The sequence below is a fragment of the Palaemon carinicauda genome, chromosome 19 (assembly GCF_036898095.1).
Source record: "Palaemon carinicauda isolate YSFRI2023 chromosome 19, ASM3689809v2, whole genome shotgun sequence".
Classification (NCBI taxonomy): domain Eukaryota; kingdom Metazoa; phylum Arthropoda; class Malacostraca; order Decapoda; family Palaemonidae; genus Palaemon; species Palaemon carinicauda.
In genome coordinates this window covers 54249202-54261701 of record NC_090743.1, presented here as the reverse complement: position 1 = coordinate 54261701, position 12500 = coordinate 54249202, and the positions used below count along the sequence as shown (strand labels likewise).

Here is a 12500-nt window from a genome sequence, read left to right as displayed (position 1 = left end):
CTGCTCTTAACCATTGAAGTGCTATGTTTTCCTGGAGCACATGAGGTCTTTCAGTAGGATTCTGATAAATGGGTGAACTGCCTGTATAGGAGGAACCACCTCAATGAAGAGAAAAAGGACAATAAGAATGACTTTTAAGTTTTATAACACATATAAGAATTTATTTAACTTTGATAGACTTAACCTGTGGTTATGAGCTTAATGACCTCAGTTATCAGTTAGCGTTTAAAAAAAGAAAAAAAAATCCTGTGTGTCTGCGTCTCTAGTTGGATGATAAAAGCCCTCACAGTAAGTAGAGCCCATTGATAAGTCTTCTGGATGAGTAGAGCACTCGGTTGGAGGATCTGGATGAGCAGAGCACTCTGGTGATTCCCCCGGATGTACAGAATCCGTGGGAAAAGTGCATGTGCCAAGCAAATCATCTTCAGTAACCATTGTCTTAAAAAATTCCTTTGTATGGGGATTATTTGATTCCAGAATGGTAATTGGTGTTCAATTCAAACTGCTCAAACTTGAATTTCATTGGCCAGTCACTTGTATCAGTATTACTTAACCATGAAATTGGTATGTCTCTTATATAAAAGTTAAGGTGTTCCAATGATCCTGGACTCTGCGGATGCCTTGGTTTACCATGAAACATTAACAAGTCTGGCCAAAGAAGTTTAACTTCCGAAATGACAAATGCTGTAAATTCATTGCCATTATTGCTTTAAAGAATTTAAGCTGCACCAAACATTAAAGATATGTCCATTAATTGGAATGCAATATCAATACAGTATCTCGATTAACATTTGCATATCTTGACAAAGCTTTGACCTTTTTATCTCTTTCACCATTTCCGATAGTAATGTGACTATGTTTTATTGCGTCAAACTTATCATCAATGTGCACAAAATAAAATATGTTATCGACTTCTATTACTTCGTTTTGTGAGGAAATTTTCAACGTCGCCACACAAAATAAACTTTGTAATTTCCAACGATGTGGTAGTGGCAATTTGATTTTTTTTTTAACTTTTTCAAAAGTTGTTACTTTGAGTTCCTCTATCAGACTCTAGTATTCAATTTTAAGCAGCAGTAATGACTTTGAATCCGAGTTTTCTTACAATATATCATTCTTGTTAAAAAATGCTTCCCCAGAACCCACCATACTCTCTACGTAAGTACCGCTCTCTCTCTCTCTCTCTCTCTCTCTCTCTCTCTCTCTCTCTCTCTCTCTCTCTCTCTCTCTCTCTCTCTCACAATAAACTAACTAGGCATCAGCACACCAAATGTCAATAGGTAAACTGACCGATTATCCTTACCAGGGTTCCTTTCAGTCAATATGCCAAGAAAATGGATTCAACTTTTAGTCACTTTATAAACTATATGTAAATTTTAGCTGATTTGTAAATTGACTGGGTAAACCAGGCAAATGTTTGGTCAATTTACAAACTGTCTGGATTAAGATATTGACTGTAACACTATATATACACACACACACACACACGCACACACACACACACACACACACACACACATATATATATATATATATATATATATATATATATATATATATATATGTGTGTGTGTGTGTGTGTGTATATATGTATATATATACATATATGTATGTATATATATATGTATATATATAATTATATTTATATAAGCATATGATAATATGTAGGAAACTAACCTTCAGGAATACAGCAGGCACAATTTTGTTCACAGAGGTCGTAGTCTGATCGATGACCCGCAGGACAGGTGTAGTTACAGAATCCATTGGCTTCTAAACATCTTGTTGTGTTTGTACAAGGAGGATCCACTGAAATGAGATAGAAGCCGTAACTACTGATCTTTTCAGTTACTTTCTGAATATTTGATAGTAAAAAATCCAATAATAAAAGGACTTAAAGTAGATTTTTCATTCTAATGTATCTAGGGGAATGTAATACATGTAAGCACACAGCCCTGGGGCTGAGTCTTCACCATTTCATCATTATTGATTACCTCACACATTTCTAGTCAAGTTGAATACATCTTCAGATTTTATTAGTTATTCATACACTTGTTGCTCAATTTTCGACATACGTAGAATTTTAAACTTGTAATTATTCATTTTTGCCATAGAGAAACTACGAAATACTGTTACCTATACTCTAAAAATTTACTTATGTTGAAGTTATGTTTCAATATTTTTATCTAAAAACTAACCCATTGGAATACAACAGGTGCAATTTTGATCTTCACATAGATTATCATCTCGTTGATGATTTGGTGGGCAGGTGTCCCTACAGAATCCGTTAGCAGCTAGGCAGTGTGTCGTATTTGTGCATGGTTGATCATCTAGAAAATGAAAGAGAAAATATGATTATTTATTATTTTCCCTTAAGAAATTCACTAACCAAATATTTTCTATATCAACACAAAATAAAATCATTCAAAAGGTAATTTGATCTTAGTGAGAATAGAATAGAAAGTGATCCAACTTATCTAGAAATAACTTTTCCTTTGAATATAATTCTAGAGTATTCTATTGTTTGGTATTTGAGAGAAAGAAGAATTTTTTATTGAGAAATAAACTTTGTGTATTTATGGCTGTGTCTTTTAAGAATATTCAGTTTTGATGAAATACTATATGTTAGTTTACTTAATACTAGGTATAGTATTAGTATAGATAGAATCGAAATCTTACTCCTTATTACGCAGCAACTGCATCTTAGTGTTGAATCACAAACGATGTTTGGATCTACTTCTTCTCCATCTAAGCAATCAGGTCTACATTTCCCAACACGTAAACAAGGATCAGTTGTTGGGCAGGGATCTGAAAGCAAATGATGTTGAGGTTTTAAGATTTCAAAGCGTTTTCAAGACTTTCTTGTGGAGGAATTTTTAAGTTTTTTTGCTGATATATCACCATGTTTGGTAAAGAAAAAATGCTGTAGGACAATTCTTCGGTACAATTTTGTGCATTGAAAGTCTTCTTAATCTTTATATATTTTAGGATTGTGCAATTTCTAAATTATATTCATTGTTTCCTAAGGGTATACTGTGATTCATATATAATTTTCAATTGTTTACCTTGTTTAATCATATTAATATGTGTGTAATAACAATAGATTATTGCGGTATGTTATATAGAAAAATCTTATGAAAGATATGTAAGTCATGGCACTCTTAATGAAAATACAATACTGTATTAATCACCAAAGTCACTTGTCCTTGTTAATGAAGTAATAAAAGTTTACATCTAGCTCATAAACATAATTTATGGCATGAGAAAATAACAAAGACACATGGAAAATACTAACATGGAATGATAAAAGGAAAGTAAGATGAAAAATAATTCCTTTATGGGAACTTTGTTTTATCCATGAAACACCTCAAATTCAAAACTTTCACAATGCGAAGATTTACTGTACATAAATGTATGTATGTCTATATATATATATATATATATATATATATATATATATATATATATATATATACATATATATATATAAACATGTATTTATGTATACGACATAGTATAATATATATATGTATACATAAATCTATAAATACTAGTGTATGCAACCCGTCAGATTGACGATTGAATAGTAAGATAGATATACACGCACACGTACACAAAAAATATTAAGCCCTTCCCACCCCTCTCCTTTCTTAACTACAACTCCTCTCATCAGGATATGACTACTCCCTTTTGAATGTACCCAATGGACAGGCAGACACAGAGCAGTTATACCTAATGCTGCTAAGTGAGACCAAATATATATATATATATATATATATATATATATATATATATATATATATATATATATATATATCTATGTATATGTATATATATATATATATATATATATATATATGTATATATGTATATATATACATAAATATATATATATATATATATATATATATATATATATATATATATATATAGCCATACACTTACTCTTTATTGTATAGGGGATATATATATATATATATATATATATATATATATATATATAAATATATATATATATGTATATATATATATATATATATATATATATATATGTGTGTGTATATATGTATACATATATATGTATTTATATATTTATGAATACATATATATATATGTATATATATATAATATATATATATATATATATATATATATATATATATATATATATATATATATATATATATATTTATATGTATATATATATATATATATATATATTATATATATATTTATATATATATATATATATATATATATATATGATTATATTTATATATATATACATAATCATATTCATATATATGCATATGATAATATATTTCAAAAGAAACTAACCTTCGGGAATACAGCAGGCACAATTTTGTTCACAGAGGTCGTAGTCTGATCGATGACCCGCAGGACAGGTGTAGTTACAGAATCCATTGGCTTCTAAACATCTTGTTGTGTTTGTACAAGGAGGATCCACTGAAATGAGATACAAGCCGTAACTTCTGATCTTTTCAGTTAATTTCTGAATATTTGATAGTAAAATATCCAATAATAAAAGGACTTAAAGTAGAATTTTCATTCTAATGTATCTAGGGGAATGTAATACATGTAAGCACACAGCCCGGGGGCTGAGTCTTCACCATTTCATCATTAGTGATTACCTCACACATTTTTAGTCAAGTTGAATACATCTTCAAATTTTATTAGTTATTCATACACTTGTTGCTCAATTTTCGACATACGTAGAATTTTAAACTTGTAATTATTCATTTTTGCCATAGAGAAACTACGAAATACTGTTACCTATACTCTAAAAATTTACTTATGTTGAAGTTATGTTTCAATATTTTTATCTAAAAACTAACCCATTGGAATACAACAGGTGCAATTTTGATCTTCACATAGATTATCATCTCGTTGATGATTTGGTGGGCAGGTGTCCCTACAGAATCCGTTAGCAGCTAGGCAGTGTGTCGTATTTGTGCATGGTTGATCATCTAGAAAATGAAAGACAAAATATGATTATTTATTATTTTCCCTTAAGAAATTCACTAACCAAATATTTTCTATATCAACACAAAATAAAATCATTCAAAAGGTAATTTGATCTTAGTGAGAATAGAATAGAAAGTGATCCAACTTATCTAGAAATAACTTTTCCTTTGAATATAATTCTAGAGTATTCTATTGTTTGGTATTTGAGAGAAAGAAGAATTTTTTATTGAGAAATAAACTTTGTGTATTTATGGCTGTGTCTTTTAAGAATATTCAGTTTTGATGAAATACTATATGTTAGTTTACTTAATACTAGGTATAGTATTAGTATAGATAGAATCGAAATCTTACTCCTTATTACGCAGCAACTGCATCTTAGTGTTGAATCACAAACGATGTTTGGATCTACTTCTTCTCCATCTAAGCAATCAGGTCTACATTTCCCAACACGTAAACAAGGATCAGTTGTTGGGCAGGGATCTGAAAGCAAATGATGTTGAGGTTTTAAGATTTCAAAGCGTTTTCAAGACTTTCTTGTGGAGGAATTTTTAAGTTTTTTTGCTGATATATCACCATGTTTGGTAAAGAAAAAATGCTGTAGGACAATTCTTCGGTACAATTTTGTGCATTGAAAGTCTTCTTAATCTTTATATATTTTAGGATTGTGCAATTTCTAAATTATATTCATTGTTTCCTAAGGGTATACTGTGATTCATATATAATTTTCAATTGTTTACCTTGTTTAATCATATTAATATGTGTGTAATAACAATAGATTATTGCGGTATGTTATATAGAAAAATCTTATGAAAGATATGTAAGTCATGGCACTCTTAATGAAAATACAATACTGTATTAATCACCAAAGTCACTTGTCCTTGTTAATGAAGTAATAAAAGTTTACATCTAGCTCATAAACATAATTTATGGCATGAGAAAATAACAAAGACACATGGAAAATACTAACATGGAATGATAAAAGGAAAGTAAGATGAAAAATAATTCCTTTATGGGAACTTTGTTTTATCCATGAAACACCTCAAATTCAAAACTTTCACAATGCGAAGATTTACTGTACATAAATGTATGTATGTCTATATATATATATATATATATATATATATATATATATATATATATATATATATATATATATATAAACATGTATTTATGTATACGACATAGTATAATATATATATATGTATATATAAATCTATAAATACTAGTGTATGCAACCCGTCAGATTGACGATTGAATAGTAAGATAGATATACACGCACACGTACACAAAAAATATTAAGCCCTTCCCACCCCTCTCCTTTCTTAACTACAACTCCTCTCATCAGGATATGACTACTCCCTTTTGAATGTACCCAATGGACAGGCAGACACAGAGCAGTTATACCTAATGCTGCTAAGTGTGACGAAATATATATATATATATATATATATATATATATATATATATATATATATATATATACATATATATATATATGTATATATATATATATATATATATATATATATATATACATATATATATATATATATATATATATATATAGCCATACACTTGCTCTTTATTGTATAGGGGATATATATATATATATATATATATATATATATATATATATATATATATATGTGTGTGTATATATGTATACATATATATGTATTTATATATTTATGAATATATATATATATATATATATATATATATATATATATATATATATATGTATATATATATAAATATATATATATATATATATATATATATATATATATATATATATTTATATGTATATATATATATATTATATATATTTATATATATATATATATATGATTATATATATATATATACATAATCATATTCATATATATGCATATGATAATATATTTCAAAAGAAACTAACCTTCGGGAATACAGCAGGCACAATTTTGTTCACAGAGGTCGTAGTCTGATCGATGACCCGCAGGACAGGTGTAGTTACAGAATCCATTGGCTTCTAAACATCTTGTTGTGTTTGTACAAGGAGGATCCACTGAAATGAGATACAAGCCGTAACTTCTGATCTTTTCAGTTAATTTCTGAATATTTGATAGTAAAATATCCAATAATAAAAGGACTTAAAGTAGAATTTTCATTCTAATGTATCTAGGGGAATGTAATACATGTAAGCACACAGCCCGGGGGCTGAGTCTTCACCATTTCATCATTAGTGATTACCTCACACATTTTTAGTCAAGTTGAATACATCTTCAAATTTTATTAGTTATTCATACACTTGTTGCTCAATTTTCGACATACGTAGAATTTTAAACTTGTAATTATTCATTTTTGCCATAGAGAAACTACGAAATACTGTACCTATACTCTAAAAATTTACTCATGTTGAAGTTATGTTTCAATATTTTTTTTCTAAAAACTAACCCATTGGAATACAACAGGTGCAATTTTGATCATCACATAGATTATCATCTCGTTGATGATTTGGTGGGCAGGTGTCCCTACAGAATCCGTTAGCAGCTAGGCAGTGTGTCGTATTTGTGCATGGTTGATCATCTAGAAAATGAAAGACAAAATATGATTATTTATTATTTTCCCTTAAGAAATTCACTAACCAAATATTTTCTATATCAACACAAAATAAAATCATTCAAAAGGTAATTTGATCTTAGTGAGAATAGAATAGAAAGTGATCCAACTTATCTAGAAATAACTTTTCCTTTGAATATAATTCTAGAGTATTCTATTGTTTGGTATTTGAGAGAAAGAAGAATTTTTTATTGAGAAATAAACTTTGTGTATTTATGGCTGTGTCTTTTAAGAATATTCAGTTTTGATGAAATACTATATGTTAGTTTACTTAATACTAGGTATAGTATTAGTATAGATAGAATCGAAATCTTACTCCTTATTACGCAGCAACTGCATCTTAGTGTTGAATCACAAACGATGTTTGGATCTACTTCTTCTCCATCTAAGCAATCAGGTCTACATTTCCCAACACGTAAACAAGGATCAGTTGTTGGGCAGGGATCTGAAAGCAAATGATGTTGAGGTTTTAAGATTTCAAAGCGTTTTCAAGACTTTCTTGTGGAGGAATTTTTAAGTTTTTTTGCTGATATATCACCATGTTTGGTAAAGAAAAAATGCTGTAGGACAATTCTTCGGTACAATTTTGTGCATTGAAAGTCTTCTTAATCTTTATATATTTTAGGATTGTGCAATTTCTAAATTATATTCATTGTTTCCTAAGGGTATACTGTGATTCATATATAATTTTCAATTGTTTACCTTGTTTAATCATATCAATATGTGTGTAATAACAATAGATTATTGCGGTATGTTATATAGAAAAATCTTATGGCAGATATGTAAGTCATGGCACTCTTAATGAAAATACAATACTGTATTAATCACCAAAGTCACTTGTCCTTGTTAATGAAGTAATAAAAGTTTACATCTAGCTCATAAACATAATTTATGGCATGAGAAAATAACAAAGACACATGGAAAATACTAACATGGAATGATAAAAGGAAAGTAAGATGAAAAATAATTCCTTTATGGGAACTTTGATTTATCCATGAAACACCTCAAATTCAAAACTTTTACAATGCGAAGATTTACTGTACATAAATGTATGTATGTCTATATATATATATATATATATATATATATATATATATATATATATATATATATATATATATATTTATATATATGTATATATATATATATATATATATATATATATACATATATATATATAAACATGTATTTATGTATACGACATAGTATAATATATATATATGTATATATAAATCTATAAATACTAGTGTATGCAACCCGTCAGATTGACGATTGAATAGTAAGATAGATATACACGCACACGTACACAAAAAATATTAAGCCCTTCCCACCCCTCTCCTTTCTTAACTACAACTCCTCTCATCAGGATATGACTACTCCCTTTTGAATGTACCCAATGGACAGGCAGACACAGAGCAGTTATACCTAATGCTGCTAAGTGTGACCAAATATATATATATATATATATATATATATATATATATATATATATATATACATATCTATGTATATGTATATATATATATATATATATATATATATATATGTATATATATATATATATATATATATATATATATATATATATATATATATATATATATAGCCATACACTTACTCTTTATTGTATAGGGGATATATATATATATATATATATATATATATATATATATATATATATATATATATATATATATATATATATATGTGTGTGTGTGTGTGTATATGTATACATAGATATGTATTTATATATTTATGAATATATATATATATATATATATATATATATATATATATATGTATGTATATATTTATATTATATATATTTATATATATATGATTATATTTATATATATATACATAATCATATTCATATATATGCATATGATAATATATTTCAAAAGAAACTAACCTTCGGGAATACAGCAGGCACAATTTTGTTCACAGAGGTCGTAGTCTGATCGATGACCCGCAGGACAGGTGTAGTTACAGAATCCATTGGCTTCTAAACATCTTGTTGTGTTTGTACAAGGAGGATCCACTGAAATGAGATACAAGCCGTAACTACTGATCTTTTCAGTTAATTTCTGAATATTTGATAGTAAAAAATCCAATAATAAAAGGACTTAAAGTAGAATTTTCATTCTAATGTATCTAGGGGAATGTAATACATGTAAGCACACAGCCTGGGGGCTGAGTCTTCACCATTTCATCATTAGTGATTACCTCACACATTTTTAGTCAAGTTGAATACATCTTCAAATTTTATTAGTTATTCATACACTTGTTGCTCAATTTTCGACATACGTAGAATTTTAAACTTGTAATTATTCATTTTTGCCATAGAGAAACTACGAAATACTGTACCTATACTCTAAAAATTTACTTATGTTGAAGTTATGTTTCAATATTTTTTTCTAAAAACTAACCCATTGGAATACAACAGGTGCAATTTTGATCTTCACATAGATTATCATCTCGTTGATGATTTGGTGGGCAGGTGTCCCTACAGAATCCGTTAGCAGCTAGGCAGTGTGTCGTATTTGTGCATGGTTGATCATCTAGAAAATGAAAGACAAAATATGATTATTTATTATTTTCTCTTAAGAAATTCACTAACCAAATATTTTCTATATCAACACAAAATAAAATCATTCAAAAGGTAATTTGATCTTAGTGAGAATAGAATAGAAAGTGATCCAACTTATCTAGAAATAACTTTTTCTTTGAATATAATTCTAGAGTATGCTATTGTTTTTTTTTTTTGAGAGATAGAAGAATTTTCTATTGAGAGATAAACTTTGTGTATTTATGGCTGTGTCTTTTAAGTATATTCAGTTTTGATGAAATACTATATGTTAGTTTACTTTATACTAGGTATAGTATTAGTATAGATAGAATCGAAATCTTACTCCTTATTACGCAGCAACTGCATCTTAGTGTTGAATCACAAACGATGTTTGGATCTACTTCTTCTCCATCTAAGCAATCAGGTCTACATTTCCCAACACGTAAACAAGGATCAGTGGTTGGGCAGGGATCTGAAAGCAAATGATGTTGAGGTTTTAAGTTTTCAGAGTGTTTTCGTTACTTTCTTTTTATCATAAGAATTAACTCACAGTGGTTTTGCTGATATATTATCCTGTTTTATAGAATAGTTTTTGTTGTGAGACAATGAGTCAGTACAGTTCTTTTAATTGAAGGTCAAATTAATCTTTTATATATATTTGGAATTGTGTATTTTGTTCCTATTTTAATTATATGTATTGTTTGTAATCTTAAGCCCTGTTATTATAACTGTTTTAGTCATTTACATTATGTTTAAATTTTATTTTTTTATTGCGTAATGGCAAAAATTATTGCATTATATTTCATAACAATATGGTTATAAAAGATAATTAATTCTACTTTTTATGTAAGTTGTATCACACCTAATACAAGTACAGTAGTGTATAAGTCACTTACCTTTTCTAAATACATCGCATAGTTTAAATATAGTTCGCAAACATTCTTTATGATATGGAGTCATAATTAGAAAACCTGGACATGGATATGAAATTATAGATGGAAAGTAATGTAAAAAAAAAATCATTAATTTTCTTCATGAAAACTATGTTGTATTTATGAAACATTGCAATTCGAAACCACTTCAACCCAAGAATTTATTATATGTTATAGGTTGTTCAAGGCACCAGCTACCCATTGAGATACTACCAATAGAGAGCTATTGGGTCGTGTGACTGTCCAGATACTACTTGATTGAATCCCTCTCTGATTACGGCTCATTTTTCCTATCCCACACATACCCTGAATAGTTTGGTCTATTTATTACACGTTTTCTTCTTTCCTCAGTCCTGGCAACACTAGGATGATAAGCAATCTTCTTCACTCAATGAGTTAACTACTACACTGTAGCCTACTTGTTCAGTAACTACCAGATATGTATGGTAAGCAGCTCTCTTCGGAAGACAGTCCAAAATCAAACCATCTTTCTGTTTCCTTAGACAGTGCTGTAGCCTCTGTTCCATGGTCTTCCACTGTCTTGGGTTAGAGTTTTCTTGCTTGAGGGTACACTCAGTCACATTATCTTATGACATAATCCTATTTTTAAGCAGTCAGTTTAATCAGTTTTCAAAAGATTTTCTTAATTATCTTTTCTGCCATACAGAAACTATGAAATACACTACCTATGCTAGAAAAATACTTTGAGACTGAAGTCAGATTTAGAAATTATTCTGTAAAAACTAACCCATTGGAATACAACAGGTGCAATTATTCTCTCCACATAGACTATCATCTCGATGATAATTTGGTGGGCAGGTGTCCCGACAGAATCCGTTAGCAGCTAGGCATTGTGTCGTATTTGTGCATGGTTGATCATTTACTGTAGATAATAAAAGATAAAATATAACTATTAACTATTTTCCTTAAGAAGTTCACCAACCAAACATTATCTATATAAACACAAAACAAAAGCATTTGAAATTAAATTTTATCCTGTTGAGTATAGAATAGAAAGTGGTAAAACCTATCTGGAAATAATTTTATGTTTGGTTATAATTCTGAAATTATGTATTGTTTGTTATTTGTTATTAGATGAATAAAAGTTTCAATTGATGGGTAAACTTTGTGTATTCATAACTGTATCTTGTAAGAGTGTATAATTCTAATTGAATACCATATGATGGTTTACTTGTTACTAATAGTTTTGATAGATTTAAATCTTACGTCTTATTACGCAACAACTGCAATTCTGTGTCGGATCACAAAGGATGTTTGGATCTACTTCTTCTCCATCTAAGCAATCTGGTCTACATTTCCCAACACGCAAACAAGGATCAGTGGTTGGGCAGGGATCTGAAAGCAAATGATGTGAAGGTTCTAGGTTTTAAAAAGATTTTCGTAACTTTCTT

At 28.5% G+C, this 12500-nt stretch overlaps 1 protein-coding gene across 1 annotated transcript in view; it reads right to left on the bottom strand.

Moving 5' to 3' along the window:
• LOC137659000 (neurogenic locus notch homolog protein 2-like) overlaps positions 1 to 12500 on the bottom strand; it is a 68756-nt gene that overhangs the window by 17437 nt on the left and 38819 nt on the right. The window contains exons 14-27 of the mRNA XM_068394103.1: positions 12316 to 12444; positions 11837 to 11971; positions 10500 to 10628; positions 10017 to 10148; positions 9500 to 9628; positions 7904 to 8032; positions 7423 to 7554; positions 6905 to 7033; positions 5335 to 5463; positions 4854 to 4985; positions 4336 to 4464; positions 2677 to 2805; positions 2196 to 2327; positions 1678 to 1806 (exon numbers count right to left, since the gene is read on the bottom strand). Of these exons, the coding sequence (XP_068250204.1) occupies positions 1678 to 1806; positions 2196 to 2327; positions 2677 to 2805; positions 4336 to 4464; positions 4854 to 4985; positions 5335 to 5463; positions 6905 to 7033; positions 7423 to 7554; positions 7904 to 8032; positions 9500 to 9628; positions 10017 to 10148; positions 10500 to 10628; positions 11837 to 11971; positions 12316 to 12444 (1824 nt within the window). The remainder of the gene's footprint in view (positions 1 to 1677; positions 1807 to 2195; positions 2328 to 2676; positions 2806 to 4335; positions 4465 to 4853; positions 4986 to 5334; positions 5464 to 6904; positions 7034 to 7422; positions 7555 to 7903; positions 8033 to 9499; positions 9629 to 10016; positions 10149 to 10499; positions 10629 to 11836; positions 11972 to 12315; positions 12445 to 12500) is intronic.